At 44.5% G+C, this 16,955-nt stretch overlaps 4 protein-coding genes across 5 annotated transcripts; 2 read left to right on the top strand and 2 right to left on the bottom strand.

Annotated features, from left to right (window-relative positions):
- On the bottom strand, positions 1–1,492 carry LOC128272913 (uncharacterized). Its single transcript, XM_053010799.1, has 2 exons — positions 1,355–1,492; positions 1–1,279 (listed from the first exon to the last, which is right to left on the bottom strand). Exons 1-2 carry the CDS (start codon positions 1,429–1,431, stop codon positions 37–39), a joined length of 1,320 nt encoding a protein of 439 aa, XP_052866759.1. The 5' UTR covers positions 1,432–1,492; the 3' UTR covers positions 1–36.
- A 200-nt stretch (positions 1,493–1,692) lies between these two features.
- On the top strand, positions 1,693–3,540 carry LOC128272447 (inhibitor of growth protein 4). Of its 2 annotated transcripts, none has more exons than XM_053010260.1 (5): positions 1,693–1,852; positions 1,931–2,290; positions 2,363–2,529; positions 2,970–3,125; positions 3,244–3,540. In XM_053010260.1, exons 1-5 carry the CDS (start codon positions 1,816–1,818, stop codon positions 3,343–3,345), a joined length of 822 nt encoding a protein of 273 aa, XP_052866220.1. In that variant the 5' UTR covers positions 1,693–1,815; the 3' UTR covers positions 3,346–3,540. The 2 variants fall into 2 exon arrangements, with proteins under 2 accessions (XP_052866220.1, XP_052866219.1); XM_053010259.1 differs by having other exon boundaries at positions 2,363–2,568.
- A 1,017-nt stretch (positions 3,541–4,557) lies between these two features.
- Positions 4,558–6,493, top strand: LOC128272661 (serine/threonine-protein kinase RIO3). Its single transcript, XM_053010520.1, has 2 exons — positions 4,558–5,979; positions 6,041–6,493. The coding sequence occupies exons 1-2, from the start codon at positions 4,573–4,575 to the stop codon at positions 6,404–6,406; spliced, it is 1,773 nt and encodes a 590-aa protein (XP_052866480.1). The 5' UTR covers positions 4,558–4,572; the 3' UTR covers positions 6,407–6,493.
- A 2,615-nt stretch (positions 6,494–9,108) lies between these two features.
- LOC128270564 (zinc finger protein 157) lies at positions 9,109–12,908 on the bottom strand. The gene is made up of 5 exons (XM_053007975.1): positions 12,533–12,908; positions 11,790–12,439; positions 9,630–9,906; positions 9,459–9,559; positions 9,109–9,378 (listed from the first exon to the last, which is right to left on the bottom strand). Exons 1-5 carry the CDS (start codon positions 12,906–12,908, stop codon positions 9,109–9,111), a joined length of 1,674 nt encoding a protein of 557 aa, XP_052863935.1.
- Between the last annotated feature and the right edge of the window lie 4,047 nt (positions 12,909–16,955).

Here is a 16,955-nt window from a genome sequence, read left to right as displayed (position 1 = left end):
GTAATTTATTTTTCACCCATCAGTTAGTTTGGACCGTTAATGACACAGTTCTTTGGGTGGTGGAACGGACGGAATTCGGCCCAACTGAAACTGATCCGCATTATAGGCAGATACAATTTCTGCTGGAATATCTTCGATTTTGCTGTACATGGTAGCCGATTGTGGTGCTAAGGCGGGCTGCACTGGGGTCGGTGCACCAAAGGCATTGGAACCAATCGATGATGCTGCGGTGGGCGCCGGAAGAAATAAACTCTGAGACGAAATGCTTGCTGCACCGGGCATTGATTGGCCCTGCGGTTGTACAAAAGGCGATGTCGCTGTAGGTGCTCCAAAGGACACGGAGTTAAATACGCTTCCAGTATGTTGGGGTTTTGATAAAGTTCCAAAACCGGCTGAGGTCGAATTGCTGCTGAAAAGGTTGCCACTAGCGCCCATTCCAAAAGCGTTGCTGGACTGTTGCCCAAAACCGGGAGCTATCTGTGCCGGAGAGTGGCCGAAAATGTTTCCTCCGGTTGCCGCTGCATTCGGATTCGGTGGAGGCACCGAGCCAAAGATGGAGGAAGTGATTTGCGCTGGAGGTTGCTGCACGCCTCCAAACATTCCGAGACCACCGCTCATAGTGGCCGGTCCTCCGAAAACGCTGTTGCCGGAATGTTGCGCTGGTTGTTGCATTCCGAAAATATTTCCTCCACTACTGATCTGTGACTGTTGTTGGGATTGAGCTGCTGCGCCAAATATGTTCGGTTTTGGCGCCGTGGAAGCAACACCAAAAATATTTCCAGTTGATGGCACGGCTTGGCCAGTAATTGGTCCGCCAAAAATATTACCGGTACTCGGGGTGGCAACATTGGCCGAGCCACCGAACCCGGTGCCGAAGGAATTGCCGGTGCCAGTAGAACCACCGAATATATTGGATGCTGCCGTAGTGTTGGCTCCGAACGACCCAACGGAAGCGAAAGGATTCGCTGCGGCGCCGACTGGTTTCGTGCTAGGCTCCTGTTGGTTGTACAGCTCGACCAACGTAGAAAGGATGTCGCGATTCATTGTGGCGAGCCATTGAAGCTTTGCTTTTGCATCGTTTATCATTTGTCCTAGCTGCATCTCATGGGCGGGAAGATTGTTCTGCATTTTCGCTTCAAGGTACAGCATTCGAATCTCCTCGAAGCTCCGGTCCTCGATAAAGGTCGGGATCGAACAGCGGTCTTTGAACGGCCCAAAAGTCGACAATGGCCATTGATTTCCCTTTAGCGTCACTTCGACTTCATTCTTCACTAGAGCACTGGAAAGAGTTTTTTAGCATTATCCCATTACATGAACAAATTGGTGTATGTTTCAATTGTAGGGTCGTCTTTACCATATGTCGATGTGTTCGTTGTTGCATCTCGACCCAAAACGGCAATTGCTGTTTAGAAAGTACGTACATATAACCATATTTAATCAGTTTGTAGTCAAAAAAATAGGTATTAAGAGTTTGTACTATTATTTATGTTGCCAATGGAAAAATGAAAACAGTAACCATTGACAACTTAAACTTCAGTGGGAAACCAAGGTTTGTACGGAAGAAGGTGAGTTTACGGGTGAAACAGAGAAAGAGAATTTGAAAGAGGGAATTTGAGGGAATTTGAGATTGAGGAAGTAGAAATGTCAAAGTAATGTCAAAATGCCTTGTCCGTTTCGTTTCGTGTTTACCAGCTAAAAGCTTTTATTTAATGGCTGCCTACAAAACAACTTAACATTGGTGCATCATATACTAAACAAGGAGGATAACGTGCATATTGTTTGTGGTTCCACGAACTACAGCATCGAAAATCAGTCATGACGTCGGCATTGTATTTGGAGCACTACTTGGATGGTAAGTTACTAATGGTTTCGCGGAGCGTAAACCACCCAACAATGAATGCCACCGGATTACACTGGTCAATTTCCGCAGGCTTAGAGCACCTTCCGAATGAGCTGAAGCGCAACTTTACCCTGATGCGTGATCTCGATTCGAGGGCGCAAGTGCTCATGAAATCTATCGATGAGAAGGCAAACGAATTTATGAAAGCCCTGATGAGCTCGAAGGAGAATTTTTCGGACGACGTCAAAAAGGAAAAACTGCAGGCAATCCAGGATCTGTTTAATAAAGCGAAAGAGTACGGTGACGATAAAGTACAGCTGGCGATACAGACATATGAACTGGTGGACAAACACATTCGTCGTCTTGACTCGGACCTCGCACGGTTCGAGGGGGAAATTCAAGACAAAACACTTAATGCGAGAGAAAAATCGGAAGAGAATGTAACAAAGAGTAAGTCTGCTGAAGCTGCAGTGCAAGAACGATCGAAAGTTATCTTTGCCCTTTCTATAATCGCTCTTTCAGAGGGACGCAAAAAGGTAAAGGACGCCAAGAATGCTGCGAAAAAGAAACGGACGCATTCATCAGAGGACGAAGCCCGGCCGGCTGGCAACGGAGGTGCCACGGCGGCTGGAGTGAACAGTGGCACAACCAACACGAACGGAAAAGGCAAAAACACAAAGAAGCAGAAGGTAAATCAAGAAAAAGAAAGTCGCAAAGGGCAGAATAAGGTAAACTCATACTTTCATCTTATACCATATTTTCGTACCAAACATGTTGTGTGCCCAACAGCTCTCTTTGTAGAGCTGAGTTGCATAGATGCTGCCTAATTCTTTTAATAATTTCCCTGTTCGACCCATTTTAACTTCAAACAATCCAATATAAGCAAAACCTTAGCTCCGCTCAAGCTTGAATTGCTCCTTTACTGCGCTGTACTACCGTTGGCCATATAAAAGTAGATCGTAAAATATTTCAGTTCCTTCCTGCTTTCATAGATAGCCCCTGGACGTAGTAGTACAATTTCATTTCATTACCCATGCATGTGGTTTGTAATATTCTGATTATGCCTTTTTGATCGCTGTGTATACTGCTCTGGTAGAGTGAGGTCAATAATGTGGGTTTCCATTTTCAGAAGAGCACCGAAAACGACGATAACGCTCAAGACGGTGGGCATGCAACACCACATCCGAGCGATGTTCTCGATATGCCCGTAGATCCCAACGAACCAACGTATTGCCTGTGTCACCAAGTGTCGTACGGAGAGATGATAGGTTGCGATAATCCCGATGTAAGTGTTACTCTTGTGTAACCGTTTCGCTTCACTTCGACTTGCACTTGTCGATTTGTGGTGCTAATCTCAGGTGACGACGACTTTAATGTACCTTAAATTTCTCCATCCTTTGCAGTGTCCGATCGAGTGGTTCCACTTTGCGTGCGTAGGATTGACGATAAAACCGAAAGGAAAATGGTTTTGTCCCAAATGTTCTCAAGATCGCAAAAAGAAATAAGGAAGTCGTCTACGCGCCCCCAACAAGACACTCATTGGATTATTGGGAGGGAACGCTTCTGAGCTACATTCTTCTGTTGTGTAATAGATTTAGTACTTTCTATTGAAACTGGACGATTATTTCATATAATTCAAAACGGATCTGTAGTTGACAGAGAAACCGCACGAACGCACGAAGTAAGTTTTCTACAAGAAACCACACACTTAATGAACAGCACACGAAGGCGCTGTCCGCGTTCTGGTGGAAAAATCCGCAGTTAGACCATCATCATTCGACTTCAGTGGGGTTCCCTCAAACGTTGAGAAATGGGTTTAAATTAAATTTTAATCTGAAACTTATTTAAACTGAGCACTAGTGATTTTGCGAAATGCACACTTTTATTGCAATTCAAATAGTGACAAAAGAATGAATGGAAAAATATGAATGGTTAAATTGTATGAATGTATGAAAAAATAAATGTTTTCTTACCATAAACATTTCTATTCATTTCAATGTTTGTACAGCAATGGCTCATCCGCCTCGCTGCACAGATTAGTCGGTTTCGAAGCGAAAGACGATGTCAGTTCCAACAGTCAGTCGCCAGTGTATCAACTTGAGTGTTACTTAATTCGGCTCTGCCGATTCTGATAATTGATAACAATATTTATACATTTGTTTAACACTGCGTGCCAACATTAAAAGGGCAACAAGCTCGGACAAATTATCTTGGTAAACATGTTGAGCGTTGGCTTTTCAGTATTATAACTAAAACATAACGGCGAAAGGAATGGTTGATTTGTGGTTATGATGTGGTGTGGTTGATATGATGTAGTTAAACGTAGATTCAGGTGCTACAGAAAAAACTCGAAATGGAAAGGGTACGTGTTTTGCGTAACCTAATTTAACTGATCACTGGAATTGGAATTTGTTCATGTAAAATCTGCAAATAACCATTGAAAGTTAAAAGCGTCACGGAGTTTCGAAGCAACGGACAACATTTGTTTTTCAAATCAGTTGCATGCAAGTTGCTTCAAAGTCACTTTCAAACAGCATTGCACTCAAATGTCATTAATTTTTTTCCCCAAACTTCAATTTATATTTCGCGACAAGTGATAATAGTGTTGAAGTTAATTAACTTATTTCACAACAATTGCACATTATTCATACCACCTCAGGTGGCTGACCTGTGCGGAAGAAATTATTGTAAAATTAAGTGTGCCAAGTTACTAAACATTTGAGTCTGCGAATATGTCTTCTCCGTGGGCAAAAGTATTGCCCGTGGAATCCGTGGATCTGCAGGAGATCATGTCCGAGCAATATGCTCGACAATTAGTTGGAACAGAAACTACTTCGCAAACATCAGCCAAGGCAGAAACTCCTGTCGCAGATCCAATAGATGACGAGTGCGTAAAGGAACCAGTGGCTGGGTGTTCGCGTTCACTTGATTCTGGAACAGCCGCCGCCGCCGTGCCGGAAGAAGTACTCGTTGCTTTGCAGGAGGCGGATGAAAAGGAGTTGGAATCGGATGCACTAGTAGCACGTTTGCTTCAGGCCCAGTTCGACGCTGAATATGACGAGCAGCTGAAACGCGAAGAGAACCATCGGAACAAGGACTCGAAGGTGAAGGTGTCGTACCGAAACTATCGCACCGTGCCAGAGGAGCTACTGTACGAGGAGCCTGTTGAAAAGCCCGTGGATCCGAAAGCGGACTGGGACCGGTTTGTGACGAACGAAAAGGAGCAAAAGCTGCTGCCACGCACCGGTTACCGGGTGAATGATGAGGGTGAAATGGTGACAAAGCACAATCTCGACATTAACGGCCGGAGCAACGCGTGCAAAGTTATGTCGTTTCCGCCGGAATTCTCGACCGGCGACGCGGCCGGCTTCGACATGAAGCTGTCGAATAAGGTGTACAATCAACTGAAGACACACTCGAAGAAGGCGACCCGTAAGCACCATAAGGCGCAAGATCGCCGGGAAAACATTGCAACAGCCGAGATGGGGCTGGACGAGCCGACGCGTCTCATACTGTACAAATGGATCAACAATCAGTTGCTGGAGTCGATCGATGGCGTAATTTCGACCGGCAAAGAAGCCGTTATCCTGCATGCTGAAACTGATCCCGATAACCCGAACCGAAGAGACGATGATCCGGTCCCACCGAAGGAGGTTGCCATCAAGATATTCAGCACAACGTTAAATGAGTTTAAGCAACGCGATCGGTATATCAAAGACGACCATCGGTTTGCGGGTCGATTTTCTAAGCAGAATGCGCGAACGGTGATCAACATGTGGGCGGAGAAGGAACTGCGAAATCTGCACCGGATTCGTGCTGCCGGCATCCGGTGTCCGGCGGTGGTTGCATTGAAGAAGAACGTACTGGTGATGCAATTTATCGGGGCGAATATGGTACCGGCACCGAAGCTGAAGGAAGCAACGCTTTCCGATGCCCAGCTTGTACTGGCCTATGACGAAATGGTGGAAATAATGCATCAACTTTATAAAGAAGCGCGCTTGGTGCATGCGGATTTGTCGGAATACAACATACTGTGGCACGAGGAAAAGTGTTGGGTTATTGATGTGGCGCAATCGGTCGAACCGAGCCATCCCGGAGCCCTAGAGTTTTTGATGCGTGATTGCGGTAACATCAGCATGGTAAGAGTTTGTAAGTCGCCCGGTTTTTGAGTGTGACTATAATGTTTTTCTTCGTCCGCAGTTCTTTACCAAACGTGGCGTTAGCGGAGTGAAGTGTAAAGAGGATCTTTTCTTCGACATCACCGGGTTGGATGCGTTGTCGCACAATGCGGCCATTCTCGAGCGAATACATATGAAGGGCGAACCAGCACACGTGGTGTCCGCTATCGATGACGATACGGCGGAACAGTACCAACCCAAGCAGTTTCCCTTCGATTTCGCATGGACTAATGTAGAATCGTACCGGAACAAACGGAAGCAGAAACAATGCGACGGTGAACAGGGCGCTGGAACGAGCGCAGCATCACTACGCGGCTCATGCAGGCCGGAATCGGAATCAAGTGCGTCCGATGTCGATGCGTTGAAGGAAGAAGCACTGGTTACTTAGAAACTAGCGGCTTTTTAATGCCAGCTTTACCAAAACGAAATATGGCGTGAAGTTGCAGTGAAATTAAAATATTGGTTTGAAATATATTGCACCAAATCCACCAGATCCTTTTGTGCCCATTTTACTGCTTACTGTTCTGTTGGAGAATTTAGTTTTCAGTTTCAGTTTCTATATCCAAACGGTTGATAAATCGCTAAACTAAGCTAATGAAATCGCTAGCCATCAGTGCTCCGTTGCGAATGTCCGTGTCGGGTTTTCTCGAAGCCACCCAGACGATGTCGCACCTTTATTAACATGTCCTCGTTCGAGTTGTGAATGGAATAGCCGTGTGTTCTATATCGCTATGAACAGATCGACTAGCTTCACTTGGTGGTGTTAAAAATGTTCGAGGGTTCTATATTCACTTTCTTCGTACAGGGCGAAATTGCGCAGGTATCCCAAGGCTGGCTTAATAAGGCTAGTTATTAATTGAAATAGTTACTGTCCATAGCTTCTCCCAGGTGTTCCAGAGCGAAATGTGCTATGATATGTCTCGCAGCAGACGGTGCAGACTTAACATTCTTTCTCCTTAGAATCCTTAGTTTCTAAATAGCTAGCTCTTTTCGACCATATTGGTATAAATTTGAATGGAATAAAGGAAACTAGGAAGAATATTGCAGAGGGTGTATTGAGCATCGTAATGGGAGCTGTAGTAGTTGATTTTCGTCTAAATTTCCTCTAACGAATAACGGCAGATACCCAAATCTTCTATATATAAGGCTGGGGAAAAAGTATTCCACGTTTTTCACGATAGATGCCTTCAGTGATCGATATCTTGTGAAGTATCGATCGTACAGTTTCAAGTTTAGGCTCGTTTTAAAGCTGATTCTTTACACTTAAAAAAATGCTTTCACTGTTTATTTTTTGTTCCATTCGTTTGTGAGTTACAGGGTGTTAACAATGTAAGTCACCATTGATAAAATACGGTACATTTAACATTTTTTCTTTGAAAATGGCCAAAATTCAAGATAGGCGGCTGAAGTTTTGCATGTTATTTATGGTGCCGATACTCTAACAGCTAGTTTCGTTGACCGTTTCAGCTATTTTCGATGTAAAAGATGCACCTCGGCCAGGCAGACACGCCATCGAAAATGTCGATAAAATCACAGAAATAATCAAAGTTGATCGGCATGTTAGTAGTCAGAGCATCGACCAGGAGCTAAAGATTAACAAAAAAATAGTTTAAGCCATTTGCGTGAAGCTGGATTCACAAAGAAGCTCGATGTTTGAGCGCCACCATATTTACACCAAAAAACATGATGGATCGAATTTCCATCTGCGCAATGTTGGCCAAACGGAATGAAATCCACCCATTTCTTAAACGGACGGATACTGGAGATGAGGAATGGGGTACAAACGACAATACTGTGTAAAAATAATCGTGGTCTAAGCATGGTTAAGTAGCTTAACCGGTGGTCAAACCAGGACTTACGGCCAAGAAGGATCTACTGGGTGGGACTTGAAAGGAATAATTTACTATGAGTTGCTCTCGTGCAGCCAAACACTAAATTCAGACCTATATTGTCAATAACTGCACCATTCGAACCTAGCAATTGCCCAGAAATTACCAGAGTCGGTCAACGGAAGAGGTTTTGTGGTGGAACACGAAAGGAAATGTTACGCACGTCTTTAGTGACTCGCCAGAAAGTCCAGGAGCTTGGATGGAAAGTTTTAATGCATCCACCTTATAGTTCGGACCTCGGACCGGAGCTATTGACACCTTTTTCGCGCATTACAAAATTTCCTGAGTGATGAGAAATTGAGATCAAGAAAGGATTGTGAAAATACATTGTTCGAGTTTTTCACCAATAACGATCAAGCCTTCTACAAAAAGGCAGTAAGGACTTTTAGAATGGCAACAAATTTTACAACACAATGGTGCATATTTGACGCAAAACGGACCACTGGAAACCTGTTAAATATAGTTTTGAAATTCACCAAAAAACCTCGATTTCTTTTTAGCCAACCTTATATTTGCGAACTGAGATTTGAGATCTTAAATCTGAGAATTTACGCCCCGTTTTTCGCTTCGTGTGGTCCCCGCTTAGTAAAAACAAGAACTAGATAAAATCCAAAATCTGTTTACTTATTGTCCCTGGGGCGGAACAAAGTTTGCCGGGTCTGCTAGTCCCTCTATAGATGATTGATTTGTTTTCTCATTTCTCAAGTTCTACCTTTTCTCAACTGCATTCTCTGTAAAATATGGGTCAAATTACCTGCTATTTGCATACTAAATGGCATATTGGTGTCGTTAGTTAATCAAGCTCAAGTTTGGTTATGAAACTGTACTTGTTGCTTGACATTTAACAAATTCACACTAGCCACTATTCAACACTGGTTCAAAACAAACTATTCAAGTCAATTATTCAAGTATTTATAAACAGTTTTTGTTATCATAAAAAACAAAGATCTGGTAATCTAGGACTCAGACACGTTAACAAACATTTATTATTTAGTTTGAAGTTGTATTTCAGCGGCTACATAAAAATAATTATTGTATTTTTGTTCATTCCTTAATTGAGTGTTTAAATGAAACTTAAGTGAGTACGAAATAATTTATGCAAAGTTTCTCTAAGCGCTTTAAAAATAACTTTGTAAGTAAAATATCACCATTTGATCTTCTCGTTCCTTGTCGACTCTTTGAGGCCCGATTTCTCTCCGACTCAGATAAATTCTGAATTGGGGGGCTTGAATTGACACTTTTTTGCATGCGTCCTCATGTTGCTGGATTGGGTAAAACTTTGGCCACAGTTCGGATGAGGACACTTGTACGGTTTGTAGCCGGTATGGTAGTTGAGATGCGTCTTCAGGTGATGCTTTTTAGTGAATGCTTTCGGGCAGATAGGGCACGCGAATGGTTTAATGCCGGAGTGTAGTCGGTGGTGAAGTGTCATGTTACTTCTGTCGGCGAAACTCTTGCCACAGACCGTACACTGGATTTGGGAAAAGCCAAAGACATAGCCATAAGAGAAAGGATTTTCCTGGCGATTTGGTGCCGTGGACGAGCTCTTACCTGATACGGTTTCTCTCCCGAGTGGGTCCGAAGATGTTGCTTGAGAAGCATTTTTCGTGAGAAGCGTTTTCCACATTCGTTGCACTTGTGCGGTTTAACACCTTCGGAGGAAAGGAATCGATAAACTCGATCGGTTTATTATGTTATAAAGGTTATAAAGAATATACCCACCAGTGTGTATACGAACGTGCATGTTGAATGCGACTCGCTGGTTGAACGATTTTGGACAGTGAGGACATGAATACTCCTTCTTGTTTCGATGTATTTTCAAGTGACTGCTGAGATAGCCTTTGTCGTTGAACGTTTTTCCACACTCTGGACATTTGGCCGCAAATTCCTTCGTACCACGATGCACCGAGACGTGATATTTGTAATTGCGTAGTTGAGAAAATCCCTTTCCGCATTCCTCGCATTCGAAGCGTGGTGTTTTGTGACTTTTCTCGTGTAACTAGTTGGTGTATAAGTGTAAAGATGTTTATGTGTTGTCAATATTTCCTTTGAATATATTTGGATCCTGAATATAACTTTTACATCAGACTATAGCCTTAACTATAGCTTTGCAATTGTGTTTATGTTACATGAACCTACAAAGATCCTCTACTTACGGTTGACTCACGAATCAACTTAGAGAAAGATCAGTTTGTTTGTACAAGTATTCTGAATAAATTTTTTTAAAAATTATCATGAGAAATTATTGGTCGTAGATTATTCTATTTGAAAGCCGAAGAGTCCTGTTTTTAAAATTTGAATTAATAGAATAAGTATAACTAAAGAACTCCGTCACAACATTTGGTTTTGAGTATACGATATTTGGTTGAAAATGTATTCAATCAATTAAATTTTCTACAAATACTTCTCTAATAATAGTATTGTATCAATTAAGCGATACAATTAACACTCTACAGGGTGCGACAGGGATATTTAATTGTTTTTCAGTCGATTTTGGCAAATTAACAAGATTTATTTAGAGTATAAAATGCCGTTTACTGATAATTCTCAAATATCGTTCTACAAATTCTACAATATCGTTCAAATAATCGTCTCCATTAAACACACAAAAAGCGGGCATTTTTCAATGGTTTTGGGAATTTTTCATTGTTTTTAACAACATTTCAGGCTTAAAACCAGCAATTTCCCCAGTGATGTTGACTTTCAGTTCTTTAATGGTCTATGGTTGGCTGGCATACACCTTACTCTTCAAATAGCCCCACAGAATGAAGTCAGAAGAAATTCGGCAACAATGAGCACGCACAGTTTTCACAGTTGAACGATTTTTTTCAATGTAGAGTGCTACAATTTCTTCCCGATTTTTTGGCGTAAAACGATTCATGACTAAAACAGCATAGACTAACATTTTAAAATCTGTCTTATCTTGTAAACATCGACAGGCAAGTGGCGGAGTTATCAAACATTTAAATATCCCCTGTCGTGATTACGCACCATGGTATTGGTATCTTGAAGCAATAAAAGGAATTGTTTAAATAAAATTGCAGGCTAAAACTTTTCGAATAAACATAAAATGACTATTTCAAACGATTGTGGGATGCTAAATTGACAATGATAATCATTTTCTCTCTTTTACTGTTTCGCTAGTTTTTCTCCGTCGGCAGTGCGCGAAAAGTAAAAAGCGACGATCAACCGGGAGTTAAGCAAATCTTTAAGAAAAAGAATTAATGTGTTTTGCGAAACAGATTTTTACCAAACATGCAACTTATTTTGCTTGACTCCGACGGTAGTGAAATCGCACGCTAAGGACGAAATAAGTGAGTTTTCACCGTTCAACCACTAATGATGCTGAAGAGATATTTCTTCAGTTGCAAAAGATATTATTAAAAAATTGAAAAAAATCATCAATCAGGTTTTAATTCAATTAACTTCAAATTAGCAATAGTTTTACCATGAGTTTTGCTAAACTTAAATTCACCATGTGATGCAGCAAAAAGAAAGATTCGTCGCACGTATCGTCGAAATATCGTGCCTATCAGCGGGGGCTAATAATAAGTAGAAAAGCGTACTTTGTGACATCAAGAATCTCTCACATCACTCACGAAACACCATTGTACACAAAAATTGTCTGTCGTATGATTTGTTGACGAACGGATTGGAGTGGTAAAAGTATGCTAAGAGCCACCGCCAGAGACTCGTTTGAATGGTTTCGCCGTTGCTCTCAAATTTGGTATTATCGGCTGTGATTTTCCCATTGGGAGTTTTATTCCTGTCCAGCCGGCGGGGTAGAGTTTCTGTTATGTGATTACTACTACTACTACTACTACTACTACTACTACTACTACTACTACTACTACTACTACTACTACTACTAGACGAACTTACCAGCAGTGTGTCGTGGTTGCCAAAAATTTTGTCACAAATCGCACACTGAAACGAGTACTCGGGAAACATCATCGAACAGAGGCTAGCACCGGAGGCGTCGGACGCTTCGTCGGCGCTCCCCTGGTCGTAGATGCTGTTCTGATTTTCATCGCTTTTCTGCAGCTGGTAAAAGCTGCTGAACAGTGCACTGGCACTAGCCGCGAGGGTACTGGTGGTCGCGGTGCTGGCCACCAATGTGGCGGCGGCGGCACGGTGATGCCTTTGTTGCTGCTGTTGGTTCTGTTGGTGCAGCTGTTGTTGTACCGCGGCCAGCGATGCGCCCGCCAGGGAAGGTGTCGCTAACGAGGGAAGCAGAGCAGGAGCAGTGGGTGAGGCCGTTGCAGGCGACGGCAACCGCAACGGCTGCTGCTGATTATGATGGTAGTGAACGGATGATACCGCGGCTGCCGTCGCTGCGGCGGCCGCCGCCGCCGCCGAGGCGTACGCATTGAAAAACCCGACCGGATAGGGATAATTGATAGATAATCTGTTTCGTTCAATTACACTATTATTAGCATACGCGCTTAGCACCACTTTTCTCTCGACTTCCGTTTTGATGAGCGATGAACACGACGACAGTGACGACGACGACGACGACGATGACGGTGCAGCTAGTGCGGCGGGACTAGAGACGGGGAAGCTGGGCAGGGAAGGATGCGGAGATGACGCGCCGGGTAAAGGAGCTAGGCCGGCCATGAGCAAACCCATGCCGACGGTCGAGGGCGGTTTGGGGGCAGCGCCGGCGGTGATAAGCTTCGGATCGAACATTAGAGGGCCCCGCGAGCTCCACGGGTTGTCCAGAACGCGATTCAGGGGCCGCTGGGTTGCGACAAGCGATGCAGGTGTGGCGGCACCAGCACCCCTCGGAAAACTCGACCGTTGCGGAAGCGCCCCGGGCGCGTTCTTCGCCATCTTGGCCGTCGACACCACGACCACGTCTTGGTCCGACACTGCCGCCGCCGGTGGCGGTGATTCGCCGCCCGCCGGCTTCAGCAGGATGTGTTCGATACTGAAGTTGGTGTGCTTCTTGGGAAGCAGGTTCAGATCACTCATTTTGCCGCGATTATCACTAAATCCCATGCTGGGATTCCGAGCGACTGCGCACTATCTTTCTCGGAAGAACTCTCAGTCTCAGGATCCACTGTCGTCTTCGGTTTCGGTCCGAAAACGAAAGACTTGCACGAAAGTTTCACCAGCGACGAACCCTTCATTCGTTACTCGATACGGCGGTCACTAGTTTTCTGCGGACACCTAGCTGTGGCTCTCAGATCCGGAAGAGCTGGATGGAAGGATACGTCGTTTCCGGTAGCCAGTAGAGCGCGCGATCGGAAGGAGCGTCCGCGTGCGCAACCATTAGCGTCAGTTTACGTAGATAAACTGTTTGATTAAGCTCATCCGAGTCATGTGTTGGGCTCTGACGGGTGTCTTTGCTTCGTCACTATCTTCGGGACCACCTTCTTTGCCATCGTCCGCTGGGATGCTGTGCGCTCTGTCTGTCGTTTGCCGGGGCGGCGCTCTGCGGGGACGATGGTTTTATTTCATTCATGTCTCGCCTTTTCTCCGGCCGCGAGAAAAGAGAGAGAGAGAGAGAGAGAGAGAGAAAGAGAGATCGCGAACCGAGAGTGGAACTCTTGCGTTTCGAGCCGATGTTTGGAGCACACGATGACACTGGCGAAGGAAAACGGTTCGCGCCGGACAAGATGTTCGCGCTGATCAGAGGCTACCCTTTCGGTGAGTGATATTTAGTGTATCACACCTTCAATGTTTGTCTTAGAACAAGACTAAAACGATGATAAAACACCGAGACGGTTGCTAGAGTTTCGATTTTTATCGAGATGCATAAATATTTAATTATAGCAGTCTCATAGTAGCAGTGGATAAAGTTTTCAACGAGTGATTTTATCAAAAAAATGCTCATCTTCTGTGCTTACTGAAAATTGAATTTGACGAAAAATTTCATTCGCCATTCACTAGGACGATAGAGCAGGACATTTTACACTCTGCACTACTTCCCTGCCGTGGTTCGTTTGTCATTTTCTCACCTCCAGCATCATTAGCAGCGCTCGAATCACTCGGACATAATGGCCCCATGCTGACGCCCGAGCAAGAGACAAGAGAACCGAGTTGAAATGTGCCTCCATCGGGGCTCCCATTGGCGGACGATCGCGGCTGAGCAGAGCTTTCGTCTTCGGATCCTAGTCTCTGAATCTGCGATCCCGACGTCGTCGTGTGTTCGCGTGCCATCCGCGCCGCTCGCCGTTGATAACACGCGGATCGAACCATCCACCGGACCGTCTGCTTGGCGAAGTCAAACGACGCTTGTTCTTGCGCGCGTTTCTGACCACCAGCGACTTCGCCGAACATGGTTTGCGTAGGTTTTTCGAAGCGCTTCAGCTGGGGCGGACGCACATTCTTGCTCGATGATGCCTTTCCCTTGTTGGGGCCGAACGAGCCTGAAGACGGCGGCGGCGGCGGCGGCGGATGGATATGAATTCATCCGGTAACGCCGGGGTGGAAAGGAATGATCACACTAAAAGTATCGGAAACATGATGTTAGCCACCCCGATGACGAGATCGGTTCGGATTGGTTTTGGCGTCGCCCGTTGATCACAGACACCCGTGAGGTGCCGCAGCGCTGTCGATTCGTATATTCTCCGATGTGGACGCCCATCGGGAAAACATCAAAATGAATCGATCCATCGGACACGGTGGTTTTTTTTCCATCGTTGAACCGTGCCACACACGCATACGGTTGTGGGTTTTATGGACTTTCTGATTAATAAAAGAATCGAACCCCTTTCGGATCGTGCCTTCGATCACCCGGTTCGATTCGATCAGTTTTGCATATTTCCATTGATCTATGATCTCATTTTGATGTTATAATTTTTCTTGAATAGGTGGTCCACCGGGGCGAAAATGAGTGCGAGCGTCGAGTGACATTTTCAACGGCGCATGTTCGTTGGCGGAGCCTTATCTTTAGTTCACCAATAAAAAGTAACCGAGACGCGCGGTTCGACCACACGTAGTCGGATCCATAACTCATCAAATTTTATGTCACCTTCCTGTGGCTGACTGCTAACGGAATGTTTTTCGATGCGCACAAATACGATGAAAGAAGCTTTTTAAGTCTCGCGTCTCTCGGACCTCTGTAACAGTATCCGCGGGCTCGAAGATTGAGAGCTCCATCGCACAGTTGGGTTATAATAATGGTCAAACGTCCGAAAAATTAATAAATTTCCAATGAATAACAACTAAGCGGGAGCTGCTCTAATGTTAGATACACAAACGTGGATCTAGTGTGCCAAATTTATGGCCGTCCCTCGGCTCCCCGAATGTAACGACCAAATTAAAGTCCGATTTCAATATTCCATTTAATCACGGTGTCTAAAGAGTGAGCACCCAATCCTGCAACTGGTTATACGATAGCCCCGTATGATGACGGGTGTAAAACGGAATGACCACTATAAATAAGTGATAAGCCGTCGGCCGGATTCTAGCTGCTGCGCTGCGCAAGCTCCCGGCTCCTCTGTGATGCACAGGAGGGAACCGGCACAGGTGTCGGAAAAGCCATTCCTGATGAGATATGCAAATGTAGCTTTTCCCAACCACAAACAACACACTTTACTGTGTGGCTGAATTCCAAGATACTAATTTTCACACCTTGAAATAGTGAAGCTACAATTTATTATTTGTCGAAGGTTGTTTCAAGGAAACGAACTGATCGTGAACGGAATTTTAATACTTCTAGTACTTAATACAAACCTCATGTTCTTCATTTTCAGGATCAACAATTATGACTGAATGTCCACTAACTTCTCTTAATATTTGAAGACAGTACCATTAACCATTAATGACATATTCAAGCTGGGTGTACATTCTACGAAACACGAAAACAGTATAGAATAAAAGTAAAACTAAATACTAGTTTTTATGATCTGGCGACTTTGCAGGGCTTTTGGTGATAGCAGAAACGGTGACAGGCTTCTGGAGAGAAATTCCTTAAAGTGGTTATCCGATATGCCAACGTTGCCCGAAAAGTTTTTGAACTGCCATAATGACCGTAGCGTCACATAAGTTACCCGCCAGAGGTAGCAAAACGGTAATTTGTATATCTAGTAGCAAAACTCAATTTATTGCCCATGTCGTTGCGTTATCGAATATCCAAACGATGGAATTCATAATCAACAATCCGTCCGTCGACGTCGAGTGTTCACCAAGTTCCGCAGCTAACCGCACGGTCCACTTGCGCTGCAAAGACATCGAAGAGGATCAGTTTTCCCTCGGACGACAATTTAGACTAGACGGTAGACGGTTGTTTGGGATTTCTGCCTAAAGCTACGACTTTAACCGTGCGATTGATAGTGTTGTGATCGACCGAAGCTCTACCGTTCCTGAGAATCGGAAGGCTGAAGACTTCGATTTCCGTTTGCTCCGTCCGTCGCTTTTCTCTGCGCGTCTTGGACGAATGGCAATATCAAATTTCACAGCTGACGAAGCGCGAAAACGAAACCCACATTCATTAAGTAGGCACCGAAACTGTTTGGTCCGCGCGTTTGGATGTGATACGACGAGGATGTTAATGAAACAATTTTTGTCACCTTTCTTTCGGTAGGCCAAAAGAAACCCTGACCTATTGAGGGTTCCGAATTCCGCGTAAGCCAAACGTGCCAAACAATAACGCGCACTGTTGGGTATCGGTGTCGGCGTCAAATGCTCATCTCCATCTACTGGGGGCGACTACATACTTTCACTTTCTGGGAGGCCTCACTGATCCGTCAAACGCCGTTTCAAACGACGACTAAATCAGGAGTTGCGTACGGCGTCAGTATACTGTTTTAGTGTTTCTTCAATGCGTTCTGCAAACTCACATGCGTATTTTTGGCTCTCATATTGCACGGGGTCTTTGGGGGATTGTAAACCACAAGTTTGAACCGACGAGAACAATCGTGCTTATTGTGTTATGTTTTGTGTGTGAGGCGCTCTCTGTCTGGTGAATCGATTCCCTCAAAAATAGCAACACTGTCTGACACGGATGCGGCATTCGATGGAACAAAAACTTATTAGGAAATTCGATGATAGCAAACAAATGGCGAAACAACTGGTAGTTGAAGTGCACAAGCGCTAGAT

This window comes from Anopheles cruzii, chromosome 3 (genome assembly GCF_943734635.1).
Source record: "Anopheles cruzii chromosome 3, idAnoCruzAS_RS32_06, whole genome shotgun sequence".
NCBI lineage: Eukaryota > Metazoa > Arthropoda > Insecta > Diptera > Culicidae > Anopheles > Anopheles cruzii.
The sequence above is the reverse complement of the archived record's forward strand: the minus strand, read 5'-3'. Positions and strand labels throughout refer to the sequence as shown.

Excerpts from the sequence above, each read along its gene's own strand:
- LOC128270564 (XM_053007975.1), bottom strand. The coding sequence starts at position 12,908 with ATGGGATTTAGTGATAATCGCGGCAAAATGAGTGATCTGAACCTGCTT. Across the intron at positions 12,440-12,532 it reads GCCCTCGACCGTCGGCATGG|CTGCACCGTCATCGTCGTCG; the intron begins GTTTGCTCATGG and ends CCGCCGCACTAG. Across the intron at positions 9,560-9,629 it reads GCACGTTCGTATACACACTG|GTGTTAAACCGCACAAGTGC; the intron begins GTGGGTATATTC and ends TTTCCTCCGAAG.
- LOC128272913 (XM_053010799.1), bottom strand. The coding sequence starts at position 1,431 with ATGGTTATATGTACGTACTTTCTAAACAGCAATTGCCGTTTTGGGTCG. Across the intron at positions 1,280-1,354 it reads AACGAACACATCGACATATG|TGCTCTAGTGAAGAATGAAG; the intron begins GTAAAGACGACC and ends AACTCTTTCCAG.
- LOC128272661 (XM_053010520.1), top strand. The coding sequence starts at position 4,573 with ATGTCTTCTCCGTGGGCAAAAGTATTGCCCGTGGAATCCGTGGATCTG. Across the intron at positions 5,980-6,040 it reads ATTGCGGTAACATCAGCATG|TTCTTTACCAAACGTGGCGT; the intron begins GTAAGAGTTTGT and ends CTTCGTCCGCAG.
- LOC128272447 (XM_053010259.1), top strand. The coding sequence starts at position 1,816 with ATGACGTCGGCATTGTATTTGGAGCACTACTTGGATG. Across the intron at positions 2,291-2,362 it reads GGAAGAGAATGTAACAAAGA|AGGGACGCAAAAAGGTAAAG; the intron begins GTAAGTCTGCTG and ends TCGCTCTTTCAG. Across the intron at positions 2,569-2,969 it reads GTCGCAAAGGGCAGAATAAG|AAGAGCACCGAAAACGACGA; the intron begins GTAAACTCATAC and ends TTCCATTTTCAG.